Source organism: Tyto alba, unplaced genomic scaffold, assembly GCF_018691265.1.
Source record: "Tyto alba isolate M040663 unplaced genomic scaffold, T.alba_DEE_v4.0 Super-Scaffold_1, whole genome shotgun sequence".
Taxonomy (NCBI): domain Eukaryota; kingdom Metazoa; phylum Chordata; class Aves; order Strigiformes; family Tytonidae; genus Tyto; species Tyto alba.
The window spans coordinates 931,330-952,101 of record NW_024881261.1 but is presented as its reverse complement, the minus strand read 5'-3'; the positions used below and the strand labels follow the sequence as shown (position 1 = coordinate 952,101).

Below are 20,772 nucleotides of genomic sequence, written 5' to 3'. Positions count from 1 at the left end.
TGCTTTGTTTTCATGCAAGATAGAGCGTGTAGGTGTTCTGCTTATAAATAAACATGCCGAGTTCTGCTTATTGGTAAAGAGCATACAAGGTAAGGGGTGGTAGTTTTGTAGAATGGAACATTTTAATTGTCTTGTTCTAGGCCATCAACAAGCAGAAGTGTAGCATGAGACAATTGACGATCTGACTCTGCTCCTGTTTACCCATTTATGCATCATAAACTGATGGGAACAAGTGCTTTTGGCACCAGTGAGACCTGTCTTCTGTCCAGACTCAGTCTTGGTGCTTCTCAAAGGTATCTGCTTATCAAATGCCAGTTGAGGGCAGTTTATTCACCTTTGTGCGTTAGAAACTGGGCTGATGCTGCCAGAATCCATTTACTTTGTGACCATTTGCAGCTCCTAGGATAGAATTAATTCTTAAGAACGTGTGCTGCGTTTGAAGGGAGTTTCCAGGGGTGCGAGGTGAATGCTCTTTAGTCTGCTGAGCCACGTAAACGTACGTGGGTGAGGAAAGCTTTCCTGTTGAAGTCATAAGGATAACTGCCTGTGCCTTGCACACAGCCTCTTGTTTCTTGTTAGCCGCTGTAATAGCTGTGATTTATTACTCTTACTAGTCCTGTGGGGTGACCTACCACACTGATACTTGCAGGTAAGCTTTCGACAGTGCAGATGAGGTTTGCTTTTTGGTGGAAGGAAATATTTGTGCAATGAGAAGTGCAGAATGCTAGGCCACTTCATCTGTTTGACTTAGTGTTGCATTGAATTACTTAGAAGCGCTTTCATTTTTTTAACTGCTTGTCACTGAATAACATCCTGTTAAAAGGGTCTATTCAAAAATGAAATAAGTAATTCTGGGTAGTTTGTGTCATGAAACGTTGACTTCAAAGATTGACTCTTCAATTTGAATAACGCATTTCTTTATCTGCTTTCTAAAACCATACAAATTGGATTTCAGGTGCAGATGCTAATAGTTTGTTTCAGTAGGTTGTGTTACACAACTTTTGTTCAGATCTAAAGAAAAGTTGTGTCGTACAGTAGTCTCAGAATGCCGGGGTCATGCATTAAGATAGTGTGTTTGGGATGCTGATGTTTTCGTCTGCTCTTGTTCAACATGATTTGTAGATCAGCTGTAATGTTGACTGTACCCACGCGCTGTTTTTTAACTGGTTTTCTCTGATTCATCCCCAAGACCTGTGAATTGTAGCTTGCTGATGCTGTGCTCCAGTCGAGAATGTTGGAGATAGGTGTCTAGCAGTCTGACTAAGAGCATAACATTGTTTAAGAAGAGATGATTTCTAGAAAGCGTTTAACAGCAACTTTCTTTAAAAAGAAACCAGTGTATTGATTTAAAATTTTCCGAGTACCAAAAAATGTTCGAAGCTGTAAAACTTGGTGTTGGTTTCACTTGTAATTGTGTCTTCTATCTACAGTTTTTGAAGAACCCGAGGATCCTAGCAGCCGATCATTTTTTTCAGAAATAATATCATCGATATCTGATGTAAAATTCAGTCACAGTGGTCGATACATGATGACAAGAGACTACCTGTCTGTTAAAGTCTGGGATCTCAATATGGAAAACAGGCCTGTAGAGACCTATCAAGTATGGTGTTCAAGTTTTCTTAAATATCCCTTCTTTTCCCTTTTCTTCTTTCTTTGTTTGGTGTTTTGTTTTTTTTTTTTTTATGTCTAATACCAATTTAAATGTTCCAAAAAGGTTCATGAGTATCTCCGAAGCAAGCTTTGTTCCCTTTATGAAAATGACTGCATCTTCGACAAATTTGAATGCTGCTGGAACGGTTCTGATAGGTAAGTTGGGGGATGTGTTTATTGTTCCGGATTTTTGGTTTTGCCTCAGCATTAAGAATTTGGTTTCCAGTCTTGAAAGCCATAAGCAGCATTTAACTTAAAGGCTGCAATTAGTTACATTCAGATCAACTGGATGTTTGGTTTGGGTTTGGGTTTTTTTTTGAGAAAAAAAATTTCATTCTTCAATCCTTCACCCTCCAGTTGCAGAAGTGGAATGAACTTCTGTGTGTCAGGTTGCTTCTAATACGAATTATTGTTGAAATTTTATATAGTCAGGACTGGCCGTTTCAGGCCATGAAAACGTGACTCAGTTTCATTCTCTCAGAGTACACAAGAACACGCGTTCAGCATCTTGCAAATTGAATCTTCCCATGTTTTCTGTAGGCTAAAGAAGATAAACCTGAATTAAATATTTATACAGATTTGTTGCAAACAGCTGAAGGGCACGTCTTGCCCGCAGGCTGTGGAAGCATCTCAGTCAGATAGCAGAGCCTCTGTGTTTCCCATCCCTGGCTGGGGCAGCGTCAGCTTCCTGTTCCAGTGCTTTTGGAAACCTTGGGTAAAACTGTGGCGGATTTGGATCTTCTATCTGGATGCTTTGGATTGCCTTGGGCATTCTTTTTTTTTTTTTTTTTTTTTTTTTTTTGGTAGAAGATTTACGAGTATATCTGAAATACCTAAAGCATGACTTGTCTGCTACCAAATGACTGCAAGCTGTTCAGTGAAATCAGTTTTGATTTGATGGTGACGGAATCAGCCCGCGACACAAGATTTGGCCGAAATCTGTTGACTATTAAAGACCCACCAGGTAGTTTCGATGGGGACAGTGATCAGGGAAGTCAAATCTCGTGAGCTGTGCACAGGAGTCAGCGAAGCAAGTGAAACCCTTCCTACATTGCCAGTGCAGGGGTAGCTGAGGCGGCATGCTCTGCTACGTGCCACTCACCTACTGATTTCTCAAGTAACAGATTTTCTTTAACGTTGTTTACTCTAAATACCGGGTTGCAAGTGACTTTCTGTTACTGCGGGGAGAAATCATACAATATCAGTTAGTTTACCAAAAACAAAAATTGCTAGCAATATTAGCATAAAATGCATGAAAGAAGTGGTGTAAGTTTTTCACTAGGCTAAAATGCAAAGAAACAGCCCTATTTCTGTGGGTTTTTTTTTTTTCAAGCAACTCCAGATGATTTGGGCGGGGGAGGAGGGGTCAGAGCAAGGTCAGCTCATTAGAACAGAAGTTGTGATGCTCACCGCCTTTTGAAAAAGGAAAAAATACTTGGTGCATTCCCTAGTGCAGTCTGAGTGGCGATAGTATCTCATTCTCCCCCTGGCCATTGATTTTTTTGTTTTTTAATGCCACAAAGACGATGTGTATCAGCGAATAAGATGCCAGGGGTGAGGTGGTTGCGATTTTAGCAGTCGGCGGGACTCCTGCCACGTGGGAAATGGCTTTTCCGGTTCCGCGTGGCCGAGATAAGTGTTCAGTACAGAAAACAGCGACCCACTCGGCCGCAGTTTCAGGCATAGTTTTGGCGAGAGCTACAACCAAAGCTGTTCATCGGAAGCTAGCGACCTGAAAGGATGGTCAGATGCAAATTTTGCCCCACCTTGTCCAAAAGCAGGTTTGGTACCGTACGGAAACGGGATTGCGTTTGCGGGGCTGCATCAGACAGTCGCATAAGGAGTTCCTTTGATCGAAAACAATCCTTTGTAATTGCCCCACTGGCGTGCTGGTGGTCAGCGCGTGCACAGGGCCGAGGAGGGCACTTCCCTCTCTGGTAGCCCGCTCAAAGGAAGCGGCTTCCAGGGGCTCCGCTTCCCCCGCGCTGCGCCGCGGGATGACGGGGCTATAGAAGCAACGGGAAGAGCGGCGGCGCTCCCGTTGGGGTGAGCAAAGCATCAGCCCCGGGGCTGAGTGCCGGCGGCAGGAGGGGGCCAGGGGAGCACCTGGAGGAGAAGGTGGTGGTGTGGAAGCAGTGCTGGGAGTCCAGGAACGGAGCAGAGGTGCACAGCGGAGGGGAAAAGGGGGGCCCGGCGGGCGCCTCGTGCGGCAAGAGTCTTCAGCCCCCGCCTTCTCCCCGTTTCTGGGAAGCTAACCAGACCTGCCTTTCTCCCGCTTTTAAACAGCGCTATCATGACGGGATCCTACAACAATTTCTTTAGAATGTTCGACCGAAACACGCGGCGGGATCTCACTCTAGAGGCGTCCCGCGAGAGCAGCAAACCTCGTGCCATCCTAAAGCCGCGTAAAGTCTGCACGGGCGGGAAGAGAAAGAAGGACGAGATAAGCGTTGACAGCCTGGACTTCAACAAGAAGATTCTTCACACGGCGTGGCATCCCATGGAGAACATCATCGCTGTAGCTGCCACCAATAACTTGTATATATTCCAGGACAAAATTAACTAAAGATGACTGGCTTGAGGACAGAGTCATCGTCTTGCATAGTTAAGCTCAGTTGTTTATCTGTAAAAGAGAAGGCCTTGTTGTCCTGCAGTGAAGAACATTGATGCACTTGCTTCCCTTGAGACAAAGGAGGGGGTCTGGCCTGGGTTTGAGCTCCTGGTGTGGTTCTGCCTTCGGAGAGGGTGGGGAGCGTCGGTCGCGGTGTTCTGGGAGAAACCCTCCCGAGGCAGAATTGATGGACAGCGCTCAATGAGGCCAATACTCGAAACAAATGTATTTATTTAAGTCTGAGCCTTCCTTTCCAGTTTATAGACCAAAAATTTAACACCCGAGGAAAAAAAAAATTGTCATAAAAATGTAATTTCTATCTCTCGCGCTCTTTCTCTGCTGTAATATTTGGGCCTTCCAAAACATATATTGTGCTTAATGCCTGTACACATTCCTCCTCTGGCCTGTATCTAGGCTTAGGTGTTTTTACCTTTGAGCACTTAGGTAGGTCTTGAGTCGGGTTCGTAGACAGGTGTCCATGGATATTTACTCACAACTGTATCTATAACCGCACCTTCTGGTGTAAACCACTTAATAAAATAACAAACTATAAAAACCGTTTTTAAATCTGAAGGTATGTAGTCAGTCTTTTTATTTTTTTATTGCATGTACTGAGATTGTGCAAAGTAATTCTGGTGGGCAGATGTGACAGTGTCTGCCCCAGAACACTGATTTTTTGGCAGACTAATACGAACTCTTTTGGGTAGTATTGCAAATTCTACATTTAGAGTTTTCGATAAATTGTCGTTTGGTTTAAGTTGCGCTGGTTTTCTCGTAAAACGCGCTCTGTGTACCAGGTAGGAGATTGGAAAGGTCGGTGTAAAGACATCCACAGCCTTAACAGAAAGTGACCGCCTTGCACAGAAGGGAAAACAAAACATTTAACAATTTTTTTTTCTCTGAAGATAAAAATTCCGTTTATCTGATGCCTCTCAATGTTACATAGAGACATACCTTATGTGCATTATGGTTTTTTTTTAACCTTTTTAGTGTTTGTCATGAAGATATAGTTTATTTTAAATATTTGGCATAATATATTGTATTTCACACTGCAGTTCAAGCCAGTATAAAAAAAAAAAAAAAAAAAAAAAAAAAACCAACCAAAATGCTCTTGATTATGCCAAGCGCCAACGCAGCTTAATGCCTTCCAGCACGTTCTGACTGGAACGGAGCTGTCGGAAAACACCGGGGCCACAAGCTGGTGTTAACTGCAGTTGTTGGAACTCTGTTCTTGCTAACTTTTTTTAAGCCTTAGGTACTTTTTTGGGGTTTTTTTCTTTTTTTTTTTTTTTTTTTCCTTCCTTCCGAAGAGGCCTAAAATACATCAACCTTCTCTTCGCCCTCCACTAGCCTGGGTGAGAGACTGTTCCTGAAGCTGTTGCAGCGCGTTTGGCAGCACCGAGTAGGTAGGCATTACACCCTCTGAAACGTGCCTGCAAACCAGAAATTGTGTCTGAAAAAGGAGGGTCCCCTGAGCTGCCCCGAGGAAAGACAGCAGTGTGGTTTACACTCCGTTTTTCTTAAAATGAAGGTGTGTTACGATTACTGAACCAGATCTGCATATGCAGGAGCAAAACGTCTCCGCTCTCACCCTCCTGATTAATGTCCACAGAGTGCCACTCGTGTTCCCAGCAAGCCAGTAACGACAGCTAACGTGGAGGTTCTACCGATAAAGTTTAAATTAAATAAATCCTATACTGTATATTGGTTGTGACACTATTTGAAAAATCTTGAAATGTGGAACTTCTGGGTCACTAAAGCGTTAGATTTGACCTTGTTCCTAAAATACATAATAGAGCTAATACAATGGGATTGTACATACTTGTTCAGTTATTTTGACCAAAAAGTTTAATAAATTTTAAATGTTTACCTGGACTTGCTCTGTGTATTCTGACAACTTTTTTCTTCCGTTTGTGAGATAGTTGGCCATATGAGCCAACCTGAGGATTGTTTGTATTTTCATTTTAAATGGTTAGTTTTTGAATGGTCATACCTCTAACTCAGAAAGCTGTCTGTTCATATTTAGTGAATATATTAGTGCTGTCTATTTTTGATCTATTTTTTCAGCAAATGTAAGTGGAATATGAGTAAAAAGAAAAAGGATATGATGAAATCTTCTATTATATAAAACATGATTTGCTTGTACCACTTTCAATTAAATAGTTTTTGATGATTCATGAAATTTTTATCATTTCATTTTCTCTAAAGCCAGATTTTTACTGTCGATTCGATTAAAACGACTGGTTTGGTTTTTTGTTTTTTTTTTTTGTTTTGTTTTTTTTTCAGATATTTGCCCCAAACCCCCCTTGGCTCCCGGGCCCTGTTCAGGAGCATCCCCCCCGGTCGCTCGCGGGGATCCCGTGGGGGCAGCTCCAGGCGGGGGCCGGGCGCGCTAGGAGGGGGAGGCAGGGCGGGGTGGCGTGGTGAGCCCCCCGTGCCCGGCCGAGGGGAGCCCCGCGGAACACTGGTGTGTCCCCCCCAAAAAAAAAAAACCCGCGAGGGCTCCTGGCCCTGCGGCGTGTGCGGGGGGGCGAGTTGTTAAATCCTTCAGGGAGCAGGAGGGAGGAACCTGCGCCGGCTACAGTCGCCGCTCACGCGATGAAGAAGCGTCGGGAGGTGGTGGGCCACCCCGCTCCGAGGGGGGGTGCTGCCCCTCGGGGATTGCAGGGAGGGGGGTTAAGATTAAACTCCGAATTCCGTTGTCATCCTGCGCTGAGAACGGGACACCAGGGACAGGCGGGCTGGCTCCAGACCACGCTGGAGAGGAGCAGTGTGTGTGTGTGTGCGTGGGGGTGCTCAAGTACCGCCCCGCTGCTCTGCTATTTTTAGGCTCAAAAGTCAGAAGAATTGTTTCTCTCAAGCTTTTAACCGCGGGTCCTTGTCCTGCTCCCCCCGGCCTCCCTGGCCGGTGTGCGGGGGCTCCCTGGGGAGCAGCCCTGCCCCGTCACAGCGCGGGGCGCGGTTGCCCCCCCATCACCAACCAAAACCCGGGGCGGGGGGGGCTCGTTTGTTGGGTTTTTTTTTCCCACTCTCGAACGGTTTCCACCCCCTGGCTGTTTGAGCAGCTCTCTGGAGGGGTTGGGGGGGCGGCGCGTGGGAAGACGAGCAAGAGTCGCCTTCGAGCAGGAGTTCCCAACCCCGCAGCCGGACCCAGGGGGCTGGCTGCTGCCGGCCCCCCCCCTCCCCGCTGGGGATAAAATACTCGGGGGTTTTGTTGTCCTGTTCTTTGCACCCAGGGTTTTTAACAGGCAGAGAGGGCCCCGGGCCGGGCGGGAGGCGCCAGCCTGGCTCTCCCCCCCGGTCCCCGGGACGGTGACGTGGGGCCTGAGCTGCTCCGGAGGGCGAGCTGCAGCTCGGAGCCAACGAGTGTGCGGCTCTTCCTCGGCGCTCAGCCCTGGGCAGCACGCGGCCGCGGCCTTCGGTGCCCCCACCTCCCTCGCTTTTGACACAAACGTCTTTTCCTGCCTTGCACCAGATTTGAGCCGGGCCCTGGTGGCGCTTACGGAACTGGCGGTAAGAAGCTCCCTTAAGCCTTGACGAGGATGAGCTTGAGGCACGTTTGAGCAGGCAATGCCTTGGGCTGAGCTTCTACCAGGGAAACGGCTGCAGGTCCCCCGTGTCCTTGTGCCCAGAGCTCTCCCTGGGCCGGGAGTCCGGGTGTTTGTAAACAGCTCCTGGAAGTAAACCCCCTCCTCCTCCTCCTCCTCTGTGCAAACTGCAGGGCACGAGGAGTCTGCCGAGAGAACAGAAACGGGCTCAGCTTCTCTCCTCACCTTTGCCGGCCCCTGAGGGCGGCCGCTGCACGCCGAGCTTTAAGCCCAGGTAGAGAAAACGCTCAAAAACTGTAACAAGCTGCCTGCCCCGAGGGCCCTGGGAGGCAGCTTCCCGGGACTTCTGAAAACGCCGGGATCCCAAACGATCCCCTCGTGAGTCCCTTTTGGTATCTGCTGGGCCGGGGGCAGCTGAGGTGACGGCAGCAGCAGTGGCCCCCGCGGGCTGGAGAGGCAGCTCGGGGGGGGGGGACGGGACCCTCCCCAGCACCTTGGGTGCCACGGCGGGGAATGAGGTTCCTTCAAGGAGGTGGAACGAGTTATTCCTGCCTCTCTAAATAGAGCTCCTTGGCCTGGAAGCGTGCTGTACTTAAAATGCTGCTTATTTATGCTGTGGCCTTTACTATTTATTTTTTTTTTTTTTAAGAATACAAGATAGTTGCAAAATTGACTGGTTTTTCCATTTCCCCTGGTGTGAAGCGGGAGGATCGGATGGCTTTAAGGCTTCGGTGCAGGATTTTGTCAATAGCGAGTGCGTGAAGGCAGTTCTGGGCCATTTCTTTTTGTATTTATGCTTCTTTTGGACTGCCTGCCCACTGGTTCGTGGCTTTAGAGAAGCCTGCACACTTCTAAGTTGTTTTAAAAGACTGATAACCGAAATTTGTATGAGGCGTCTGTTACAGAAATCGATGTTGAAAATGCCAAGGCAAAAGGCCAACATGACTGCAGAAATTGATGTAGCTCTGTAGGAATGCCTTGACCCATAATTGGGTAACGATGCCAAATGTTTTGCTGTTTTAGTGGCACCATGACTAGGGGGTTGGGGCTTTTTTTCGGTTGGTTAGGGGTTTTTTTAATTAACTTTGCTTCTTTCAATCATGCTGAAAGTAATAGGGAGGCAGCAGTTCCACTTGCGTCCGGACAGCCTGAGACTTTGCTGCTATAGAGATAAACCTGAGTCCAGCCTCGCCCCTCGGGTGAGGGGTTTAGGTGTTTCCCACGCTGTTTGTTCCGAAAGGGGTAACCACCTCCTTGGGCGCGTCCTGGAAACGCGGTGGCTGGTGGGTTCAACGTGAGTTTTTCTGATCCCAAACCTGGGGGTACCGAGCGCCAGCGGCCGCCTGAGCGCCGCGCTGGGATCCCCGGCACAGCGGGCTGCGGCCTTCCCGAGGGGACAGTCACGGTCCAGATCATCCCTAAAACCGGGACCCGGGTCTGTTACCTGCTGTTTTCTGGAATAACTGAAAAACGGACAAACTCTGCCTACCTGATTGCTTCAGGAAAAGCAGCACACACCCGCACGTGCCCCCTGGAAAGGCTGTTGAAACTGCAAGGGGAAGGATGCAGGTTCAGCTCCTCAGAGATAATTACGCATGTAATCCTAATTAAAATCAATTAAGAATGGCTAAGAATGAAACGTGTAACTACCCCTAAAACCCCCATTCATTGTGCCTAAGCTGAAAAAGAAGGTTGCCCGGCTGCAAATGTTGGTGGAGGGAGAGACAGACCTTTCTGCCTCCCCGCAGGTGGGATCCCACGGCGGGGGGTGGAGCTGAGGGAACAACAATTAAACAAAAAATAAAAGGACACTAGCATAACCCACTTCGGATTTACAGCCCGTGGGGCTGGAATTCTGATCTGCTTCCACCTTAAAAACAGAAAGACCACAGACCCACCCGCCTCGAAACCTGCCCCCGGCGACCTCGGCGCAGGTCTGGGCTGCCTTTCCCAGCGCGGCTCCATCCAGGGTCCAGGTCACGCACAGAGGGGAAAGTCAGCACTGCTGAAGGGGGGCAAAATGAAAGTAGAAAGCAAAGTTGATTTTTAAACTGTTACAGCGGTACAAAGTAGAATAATGCGTATTTGCAAGCTCCGTGAGTTTGTTTCCCGAGTGGCTTCTACTGCCGGCTTCCAGCCCACGACTGAGCAAGGAAGCCGTCTTCTGTAGAAACCTTCACCTTACTCGTCAGTGGTGCGTGTGTGAAACTCCTGTTTAAAGACAAAGAGCCTTGTCAGCCACTTTCAACAATCATTAGAGAAAAAGGAATGAAAAAACTCTGAATCCACAAGGAACCTTTTTATTTAAATATATAAAACATGGTATTTTGGCAAACATTCGTTTTCCTCTCATTAAATAAGGTAAAATCACTGAATGAAAAGGCATTCCATTAGTAAAAACAAATAAGCAAGCAACCCTTTTTTAAAATCTATACAAGGATGAGGAGGATGGAAGATGCAAATTTATTGTTTTACAGATAAAAAGACTGAGAAGCGATAGTGTGCCAGTAGAGATAACAGAAGGAACTTCTGTTAATGGAGAGTTAAATAAATGTCTTCGCAAAAGCAGCTGTTTATCAGGCACTAGAGTCCAAATTTGAATTCAGGCCGTTGCGCATCCCACTCTGAACTAGCATGAACCGAGGGAAGCGTCCCTCGTCCGCTCCTCTGCTCCCGCTGGCCGGGTCTCTCACCATTCCCATCTCACACAGCAGCGGGAGAGAACCCAGCAACAGCCACCCAAGGGAGGGGCTGCCTCGAGTGAGGGCAGAGCGCCTCCCAATTCCCGGGCAGGACGCAGAAGGCCACGCGTTGTTTTGGGCTAATCCCTTTTCTATCATGGTCACAGCAGCAGTGACAAATGTTCACATCCATGAAGTACAAAGAACCAGCAGTCCGGAAGAGCACCTAGCTGAATCACAATCGCTATATTAAAGCTAGGATTGGGTTTAAATAGCGAGTTCTTCTAATTTTCAAAAGATACTTCACTACAAAGCAATAGAACAGATGTTAATGCACCTGAAACGAGCTCTATGAATTGATCCAGAAGCCTATAAATGATATACCAGCCGTAGTGTCCCCTCTCCCATTCTTGCCAAGCTAGAACACCACGCTCGCAGGACCCAGACACGCTGCCCAGGCAGTCAGCGCCAGCTCAGACGTTCCTGCTGGTCACCTCCTTCATTCCCAGCCGAGTCTTTGCTTTCCAACTGCAGAGCCTTTAAAAGGCGCTGCTTGAAGCCGTGGTCGTGAGGCGCCTTCCAATGTAAATCCTGAGGATCGAGAGCGTGCGGTCAGCCAGCGCTGCCTTTCGTGTCAAAAAGGATGCGGAGCACGCAGGGGACGCGGCTTTTCTCATCGGGCTCCCAGCTCCGTCCTTTGCAGCGGGAGCAGCAGAGCCAGCTGGAACTAAGCCGGCAACTCAAGTGACTGCTGCGAGGCTCGGCCGCCAGTTCCTAGTGGCTGCGGGCGTGCCCTTCTCTAATAACGCTCCCCAGCTCCTAGGACTGAGCCATTTGTGTAAGCTGTCCAGCTTCAGGAACGCCAGAGTCAAGGGCACACTGCTCCAGCAGGGCTCCAAGTCACACACTTTATTACCTTTTCCCTTCAGTTTTTCCATTTGCTAAGTTCCTCTGAAATTTGTAAGCCTCTCACTGTACCGCCACCTCCACGTAAGGAGTGCTTGCACAGCTGCCCTACACGGCATCTTCTATTCGTGTGCTTCTTGGAGCTTAAAGAGGTTACTGTGTGGAAGCGTAACTATTCTGCTGACACTACACTAAGCACTTCCTGAAGATGTGACTTTGTTACTCGCTCACTACAGAACTGGAACGACTCGCAGCAGGGGTGGAAGTGGCCAGCAAGAAAGTGAATTACTTACACCACCAAACCCTGCTTATTTTGAAAGGAAAGTTCCATTATGCTTTTACTCTCTCTCGTGCGGTCACCCACTTTAATTTTGGAAGGAGTTAAATTAGTTTCACGTTACTTTCACAGCGTTACGTGGCCGAGATCTTGAGTTTGCCCTGGCAGGTAACCCGTGCCCTCGGCCACGCGAAGCGAAGCGGCAGGAGATGGGACTCTCACCCTGACCCAAAGGTGCTTCATCCCTTCCCCGTGGTCCGTGCCCTGGCGCTGCTTTTAAAGGACCATCTAACCCCTAAATCACCTAACGAGAAGCAGTTCCCGCTTTGTCTGGTGTCCCCCGTCCCTCCCAGGGGTGAGTGGGATTTTAAAATGTGTTAAACAGCATCTTTTTCCTCTGCAATTAGTTAGGAGATGAGAAGTCCCATCTCCAATGGAACCAAGTATTGTGTAAGTATAACTGCAGTCCGTATATACAACTCCTCATTTCAGTGCCCCTCAGGTATTTTGAAAAATCCTCAACTAGCGAGGAAACCAGAAAAACAAAACTTGATACATTCAGCAATCCCGCAAGCGGACAAGTAGAAAGCACTTCCTGAATAACTGTCTGTCCCCCTTCTACGGAGGAGAGTGTATTAACTCATCTATTAGATAAAAGAGGCATTTGGGAGTCAGAAGTAAGCCTCGGAGAAAACAGGTTAAAAAAAAAAAAAAGTAGCTTTTTTTTTTTTTTTAATTGAAACTTACCCTAGTCCAATGGCCAGCAAATGAGAAAGAAGCAGAGATGGAAGAAACACCTTCAAAAATTCCGCTGAGAATATCCCCCCTTTCTTCATTACACTGGTATTTCTCATGCTGAGAGTAGCCGTGCGCCTGGGATGTTTAAACAGGAATTCCCTAGTTTTGAGGAAGGAAACACAGTCGCAGCATTAGCAGATACGTATTGAGACTTGTGGAAGTAAAAGCTGCCCCCGAGTTCGTCCAGAAACACCGACAGCACTCACTTTGGGGGGATGTTCTCCGGCCTGCTGGACCAATCCCATATCCAATCCGCGTTCTTCTTCAGGAGCCTTTCCACTTCTTTCCTCCTTTCAAGAAAATCCTCTTCAGACTGAAACAAAGAGCCATTGTCACACAGTACTCACAGCGCCACAGGGAGGAGGGTAGTGCTGCAGAACAAAGCTCCTGTTCCGCACCGAAGGCCGCGGGCTAGACTACCTCTGAAGCTCACTTCTCCCACCTCTCCCCACCGTGGCCTCCCCGCATCACTTCTACAGGAGTGTTCAGATCCAAGATGAAGACGGGGAGCGGGGCGATCTGTCTCCAGAGCAGGATGTGAACAGAGAAGACCCTACCCCCGATCCATGTCCGGTACGTGCTTAAGCAAAGACCAGCCTGGCAATGCAACGCCAGAGCCCTGCGTTTAATCCCTCCACGCAGGGTCTGAAAATACCTCCAGGTCTCACACCTGATGGACGGTTGGCAGAAGAAACTTTTTGCCTGTGTCCAAAACCAAACGGGTGTCACACTGACTGGCGATCCTCCACCACACCCAGTGAAAGCAGTTCCCATCCCGCAAAGGCACCGGGCTTTCGGGCCAGCACTGGGAAGGAATCCAGGTGAAGCGAGCCCAGGTCTGCCTGCACACATCTGTGCAAAAAACCCACCCCCGACAGCAGCTTTGCTTCCAAATTAATTGCAGAGTAAATGCTGAATAAGAATACAGTTTCTTGCTTAATGCATGTGTATTAAATGGAGCCAAGGTCTTGTGATAAAAATAGTAGCTGATCCTAGAATTAAAATAGCTACATATGCACACATACACACTTAGGAATGGAAATAAAACTGTTCAGGCAATTTTAATTCCAATGTTTTTTTAGCTTCTGATCATTTGTTCTTGAAGTCTAAATAATATCTTTAAACATATGAAGGATTTTCTGGAAATCTAAAATAAAGATAATTTCCAGTAATGTATTTAGCTAACCTAAAGGCGGCAGTTCGTTCAGCAAGGTTCAGGTTCTGGCAGGAGTTGTAGAGATGATGGGGAGAGTTTCAGAGAAAAGAAGGGGCAATGGGATCAAGCTTACTTCATGTAATTTTGCGAACTGATTAAATCTATTATTGATACAGCTGTATAACTTAGAAACCATATGAAGCTGAAATCCCACAGGGTCAAATACTGTAAAAACAGTGAACACACAGACTTTGTTTTAAGTAGTTTGTAACACTGGGTAGAAAAAGATAATCCACGAACTAACAGAGACAGCCAAGGAAATCAAGGAGACCCTGAGAAGATAAAACCCAGCACACACGCAGCTACAGATGATAAACAGCAGCCACTGTAAAAGGGAAGTGAGGGAAGAAAGCAGCCTTCAGAAGAGCACAGGAATTTACTCAAATACTTTTAACACTTCTCTCCTCAAAATGTTTTGGAAGTAAATTTTTTCATGTGAAAGCTAGTGGCTAATTGCAGTGAAGACTGAAGGTCTTGGCCTGTCATCAGGCAATAAGCTATATATTGATAAAACATGGTTAAATATACAGTATCCTTTTGCCCCACTCTTCTCAAAAGTATTTACTGATTTTCTTTGCAAGTATGTAAATAAATGAGAAATAACAGTGAGTTTTTCAAAGCAGCACACAGAAACACTAAGTACCAGTTGTTAAAATGAAATGGAATCATAAAGCTATGGCAGTGCTCTGAAAACGTATGTTGTTGGCCGTCACCTTTAAGCTACTCTAGAAATTCTTGCTGCTATCAAATTGACTTTTTAAATTCATAACACACCGGTGGTAGCGCATTTCAATAAAATTCCATTATGAGGGCTGTACAAAATGTACCAAGTTGACAGGCAGAGGCTGAAGAGGAAACTTCTGCCCAGTACATGGTCCACAGAGCATTAATGTTCACCTATATAACCATGTATATACCCACCCTATTGATGCATCTCCTATACACCTTAATGTGAAATCCAGTCATCTCTCAATCTGTTAGACTTACACCACAGTCGACCTGTTGAGTAGAACACAGCACCATTTGCCTCACAGGACAAAAGAAACTGTGATAGAGAACCCGTCTCAGGACCACAAGAAGTTGCGGAGGCTTAGCAAGGTGCTGACTCCAGCTCCCTTAAATTCTAGAACAGTGGTTATCTTCTGGGTTATCTTTTTTCCTAAAAGATATTTGTAGGATCTGAAGGTTGGTGACTGGAAAGAGGCATTTGAGAACCTAGTTATTTTAAAAAACAATAGATTATGGCACCTACATCCTTCTGAAAAAATCTCAGGTTACAGATTAACAAAAAAACAACCCCAAACATGTATAGCAAATACAAATACACAAAGCCTGATTCTGCAAGATTATTCTAAGTTACTACATTATGACAGTCTCTACATTCGCAGCTTCAACTCTTATTTCCTAATGCTGGTTTTCAAACAATGAGAGTAAGAAGTTCGTTCTCCCAGAGCAAGAGGAGATTTTTACCTGAAAGCTGTTCTTTTCTCCACTGCTGTGGCTCTCTATTTCCAAAGCTCTGTGACTGTCCTGAGGTGTCTGGGAACGAGGAGGGCTGGATAAAGAGAGAAGTGCAAGTAAGAAAGAACTCATTACATTTTTTATGACATGGTTTATGGTATGCACTAAAACCTAGTCAAGGAAGCTTATATGCATAGTTCTCCCACAGAGCTATAGGACCCTGACCATAATTTAAGAGATTAATCTGTCAATGGGTGACATAATCCAGCCATCATACTCAGTTACCTTTGATTTTTCTAACAACCTGCCCGGAAGCTTGCTGCACAGAGCTGTTTGCAGCAGTGCAGAGGTATGCCTGTGAGGTCGCAGCATAACAACGGGCAGCAAATCATGAATAGAAGTGGGGTTTGGTTTGAATTCAAACTAACCATATAAGACTAGGAAGTTCTGCATCCTACTGTCTATCCTGAGTCCTGTAGTTCCTTTTTTAAAAAAAAACAAAACACAAAAAAACAACAACAAACAAAACAAACTTTAGTCTGCAGACTTCACAGCCCTTCAAAATCAAATGAGTGAATCCGTAACACTGACTGACAATCTGCATCAGATGCAAGTTGTTTTGTTGCATTATACTCCTAGGAATCTGTTGTTTTGCAAACTAGATCTAGGGCAATTACCTAAGAACTATTAACTTAGGTACCTTATTCCAAAACACAAGTTTCTCCTTCTCACTTTCATTCCTGTTCCAGGCAGCAGCGTCAGCAGCACTAGATGCTCTTCAGAGCAGCACTGACACTGCCTGCACAAGGACTGATCCCTCAGAACGACAGCTACACATGGCTCTGGCATATTTTATTTACTCGAACAAGGCTGCTGCCTGCACACAAGCAGCACACCCGTAGAGAGTTCAGCTGCTGCTGCTGGACTTCTTTATCAGGATACACCAAAACCCCAAGGTGGCATCTTCATGAGACATGTGAAGTCTTCTAGAGTCCTCTCCCCTGCAACTTCTTTCTGGTTTCAGGACAGGCGTCCACCCAACCATTACTCTAATACTTAAACACCAATCTTTTAAATATGAAATTTTCCTAGCTCTTCCTCTCTGCATGTGTGTATATGTATGTGCATATGTAAATACATACACATACGTTAGCATTTCTGTATTTGTCTTTGCATCTTGGGCATCAATATGGCTCTGTGTAATAGTGATCTTTACTGTGCATTTTGTTTACCTGTCGCAATGTGAACTTTCTCTTGAACTGCTTCTTCCAGATTCATGTTGAGCATCAAGGAGTATTTTCTCCATGTCACCATTGTGAATAGAAATAGAGGCTGGTACTTGTTCTTGGCTCATCGGCGTGACAGTGTTTCCACTGCCATTTCCATTGCTGCTGAAGTGGAGTTCCACCCAGGAACCTGTTTGGCAAAATTGAAAACAGAGCCAGAATAAACCAAGTGGTTTTGCGTAAAAGGCACGTAAAACATGAGCCTGTTGATCCTCCCCGGTGTGACATTGCAGTATGACATGCACAAGCACTAGCCCTGACATCTCGGCTAATAAACATGATTAAATGCCAAAAAAGCAGGGGCGCTTTTGTTAGCGAGCTGGAAAGTCTCACAGAACTGAAAAGAAGCTGGTCAGTACATTGTGGTTTTTTCTGCAGCTGAAGATCTTTTCTTACAGGATATGTTTAATTTTTGTTGTTCAACATTGGTGGTAGCCAAATAAAATAATCTCAAGGACTTTCTCTGCTGAAGTTTGTTTATTCATTTATTGAAAACATTTTAGGCTCAAGAACCCAATAACTGTGTTTTGTTTAGCCTCTTTTCAGTAGGCATTTTTAGGTGTTACTGTTAAGCAATAAAGGATATGTGGCAACAACTAGATCATGTGTTAGCTACTTGCAGTATATTTAACACCAACAGTCACATGTTGCTTTGTTTTTTTAAGAGTGTGCTGAAAAACAACTCTCTTCTGGGCTAGCAGTAACCAACACACAAAAGGACCTGTATCTGCTGTCTCATATATAAAGCAGCTCAAGGGACAGATAATATACCAATTATATAAATGTCAGTGGAATTTACCCATGTAACTTGTTTATGTGTGTAAACAGCATCAGAACTAGACGCACCGTGCCCATCCTAGAACAGTTCAGAGGAAATATAACAGTAATTACAGGAGACAGAGGACAGGTGAAACTCCCTGAATTGTGGTGAGTGCAGCAGAAAGGACGCCCAAGGGGAAAGCAAGGGAAGGGAGAGACACAGTGGTGTTTGGACTGTTCCTGCTCTAGAGGAAGAGAGGCTCGGGCAGAGCTTAGGAACCAAGCCACGTCCAAGAGAACAACAGAAGGAATAAAGGGGCAGTTTTAAGGGTACGCAGAAAGGGAGAAACCAATGCAGAGATCTAGTGCGAAACAGAAACAGCAGATAAAGAAAGACACTCCGGCTGTGGAGAGACTGAAGGTTCATCAATTAAATGAAAACAGCAAAAAGCTGAACTGCTCAACCTGCATTAACATCAGTATCTCTCTTCAAAAGATTTTGTGGTCATCTGGCTTTTTATGAGAGAAACTTGCCAGGTTACCCAGTTTTGAAGAAACATTTTGCTGGATAGCCTCTCATGTCACAGCTGGCTTGTTGTTTTGGTTTGTCAGTGTCTTTTTTTTTCCCTTCCACGTTACTGTCTGTGGTATGTGTCTGGGTATCTGTTTATACCCAGACAAACTTTTCCCTACTCTTTTCCCCAAAGAAATTTATGAAAGCCAAAGTTGTTACCAAAGAAAGATCACAACCACTGAAGTTTAAATGAAGTGCCCAGCTAGAGCTCTGGCTCACACGACCTCGAGAGCATCATCTAGCTCCCAGCCCACCTCTCCTCGCTCCTCAGCACATCCCACCTCCGCTTCTGCTCCTCTGCTAACAACAGCAGAACAACTCCATGCTCGTGGGCGGCACTACAATGCTCTGTACACATGGTCAGAAGCTATTTTCTCCTGTAAAGATGCATTCTACGCGAGGCAGGCTCACGTTTCAGCAGTCATCACAGGCAAACCTAACTGCTTCGTACAGCAAGCTAACGCTACCTGCTGAAATCTTACAGATACAGCACAGTGAATGCACGAGAAAACACGGGGAAGATTAAAAGTTATAACAGAAGGATCACAGTACCCGTTTTACACATTTCTCTTTTTTTGGTGTTTTTCTTTTAGACACTCTTAAGAATAAGGCTGTGCTAGTGGACTAGGAATGCGTTATTATAATTTAAAGATAACAGAGCCTGTTATTTTTATGAAGTTGCAAACACAAACAGATAAAAGCACACGTAACGTGGTGACAAAAACTGAACAGCCTGAGTCATGGGGAAAGATTCTGAAGAGAACGGTGTTCTGTGATATCCCAGCCCAGGATACATACTGTGGGAGTATGGTATGCTACATTACAAAAAGTACTCAATCAGCGCTGGAAATCTTAATTTCTTAATATATGGCTTTCAAATCTAGATAACAAAAAAGCAAACTTCTACAGAAAGATGAGGCTGTCCGCCCCGAGTCGCTAAAATCACCTGTCAATCCCACAATTTAACCCGCGGTTGCACCCAGGCCTTTCACCCTCACGGTAAATTTGCTTCCCACTTTCCCCAAGCGGCCGCCGGCTGCGGCTGGCGCCCACCCCTCCCGCACCCGGCAGCGCGGGGCCTTTGGCGGCGGGACGGCTCGCTGCGTCCCCGCACCGACCGAGCCCCCGGGGCTGAGCCGAGCCCCGGCCCGCTCTTCCTGCCGCGCCTGCGGGTCTCTGCGCCACCGGGAAGCTCCGCCAGCGGCCCCGGGAGCGGCGGGCGGCGGCTGAGGGGAGGGAGGGAGACCCGCCATAGCGGCGGGCTGAGGGGAGGGAGGGAGGGAGGGAGGGAGACCCGCCATAGCGGCAGGCTGAGGGGAGGGAGGGAGACCCGCCATAGCGGCGGGCTGAGGGGAGGGGGGGAGACCCGCCATAGCGGTGGGCTGAGGGGAGGGAGGGAGGGAGGGAGGGAGACCCGCCATAGCGGCGGGCTGAGGGGAGGGAGGGAGACCCGCCATAGCGGTGGGCTGAGGGGAGGGAGGGAGGGAGGGAGGGAGACCCGCCATAGCGGCGGGCTGAGGGGAGGGAGGGAGACCCGCCATAGCGGCGGCTGAGGGGAGGGTGGGAGGGAGACCCGCCATAGCGGCGGCTGAGGGGAGGGGGGGAGGGAGACCCGCCATAGCGGCGGCTGAGGGGAGGGGGGGAGGGAGACCAGCCATAGCGGCGGCTGAGGGGAGGGGGGGAGGGAGACCCGCCATAGCGGCGGCTGAGGGGGAGGGGGGGAGGGAGACCAGCCATAGCGGCGGCTGAGGGGAGGGGGGGAGGGAGACCAGCCATAGCGGCGGCTGAGGGGAGGGAGGGAGGGAGACCAGCCATAGCGGCGGCTGAGGGGAGGGAGGGAGGGAGACCCGCCATAGCGGCGGCTGAGGGGAGGGAGGGAGGGAGGGAGACCCGCCATAGCGGCGGCTGAGGGGAGGGAGGGAGGGAGGGAGGGAGGGAGACCCGCCATAGCGGCGGGCTGAGGGGAGGGTGGGAGGGAGACCAGCCATAGCGGCGGCTGAGGGGAGGGAGGGAGGGAGACCAGCCATAGCGGCGGCTGAGGGGAGGGAGGGAGGGAGGGAGGGAGGGAGGGAGGGAGGGAGGGAGGGGTGGGAGGGAGACCCGCCATAGCGGCGGCTGAGGGGAGGGTGGGAGGGAGACCAGCCATAGCGGCGGGCTGAGGGGAGGGAGGGAGACCCGCCATAGCGGCGGCTGAGGGGAGGGAGGGAGGGAGACCAGCCATAGCGGCGGCTGAGGGGAGGGAGGGAGGGAGGGAGGGAGGGAGGGAGGGAGGGAGGGAGGGAGGGAGACCCGCCATAGCGGCGGCTGAGGGGAGGGTGGGAGGGAGACCAGCCATAGCGGCGGGCTGAGGGGAGGGGGGGAGGGAGACCAGCCATAGCGGCGGCTGAGGGGAGGGGGGGGAGGGAGACCAGCCATAGCGGCGGCTGAGGGGAGGGAGACCCGCCATAGCGGCGGGCTGAGCTCGGGGGTCGGCGACGCGGCCCTACCGCTCACAAGGAGGGAGGGAAAGGAAGGAGGGAAGACACCGCGGCCGCCGAGCCCTTACCCTGCAGGTTCTCCTCCTGCGAGCCGAGTCGCGACATGGCACGGCTGAACGACACGGCCGGCGGCGCCCAGCTGCTGCGGCAGCGGCGGGAGACGCACTGACCGGCCGGCCGAGCCGCCGTGACGTCAGCGGCCGCCCCCCGCTCGCATTGGCCGCCGCGGCAGGGCGGGGTGGACCGGGCCGGGCCGCGCGCTCCCTCCCTTCCTCCCTCCCGGCCCCTCAGGCCGCCATGATGGCGGCGGCGGCGGGCGCTGAGCTCCCGGGGCGCGGGACGGGGTAACTCCCCGCGGAGCGCTCTTCCCGGTCCCGCAGCTCGCCGCCCGCCCGCCCGCGGGAGCTCAGCGCGGTGCCTCTCGCCCCACGTTTCGCGGAGCAAACACGAAGCTCCGCTCGGGTTTCGGAGGGAAGTGTGCCTGAGTGCAAGAGCACAGGCGCCTGGCCTCCCCACCGCTCTGGCGGC

General features: G+C 48.7%; 2 protein-coding genes across 2 annotated transcripts in view; one reads left to right on the top strand and one right to left on the bottom strand.

Annotated features, from left to right (window-relative positions):
• Positions 1-6,136, top strand: part of PPP2R2D (protein phosphatase 2 regulatory subunit Bdelta) — a 29,953-nt gene extending 23,817 nt beyond the window's left edge. Inside the window, exons 8-10 of the mRNA XM_042795655.1 lie at positions 1,431-1,600; positions 1,715-1,806; positions 3,937-6,136. Of these exons, the coding sequence (XP_042651589.1) occupies positions 1,431-1,600; positions 1,715-1,806; positions 3,937-4,216 (542 nt within the window). The 3' untranslated portion in view covers positions 4,217-6,136. The remainder of the gene's footprint in view (positions 1-1,430; positions 1,601-1,714; positions 1,807-3,936) is intronic.
• Positions 6,137-10,093: 3,957 nt separating this feature from the next.
• BNIP3 (BCL2 interacting protein 3) lies at positions 10,094-20,455 on the bottom strand. Its single transcript, XM_032992419.2, has 6 exons — positions 20,313-20,455; positions 16,381-16,564; positions 15,158-15,242; positions 12,678-12,784; positions 12,421-12,570; positions 10,094-11,081 (listed from the first exon to the last, which is right to left on the bottom strand). Exons 1-6 carry the CDS (start codon positions 20,347-20,349, stop codon positions 11,030-11,032), a joined length of 615 nt encoding a protein of 204 aa, XP_032848310.2. The 5' UTR covers positions 20,350-20,455; the 3' UTR covers positions 10,094-11,029.
• Between the last annotated feature and the right edge of the window lie 317 nt (positions 20,456-20,772).

Coding starts and splice junctions, on each gene's coding strand:
- BNIP3 (XM_032992419.2), bottom strand. CDS start 20,349: ATGTCGCGACTCGGCTCGCAGGAGGAGAACCTGCAGG. Junction 15,243..16,380: donor GAAAGTTCACATTGCGACAG/GTAAACAAAATG, acceptor CTCTTTATCCAG/CCCTCCTCGTTCCCAGACAC. Junction 11,082..12,420: donor TTGCTGGCCATTGGACTAGG/GTAAGTTTCAAT, acceptor CTCGATCCTCAG/GATTTACATTGGAAGGCGCC.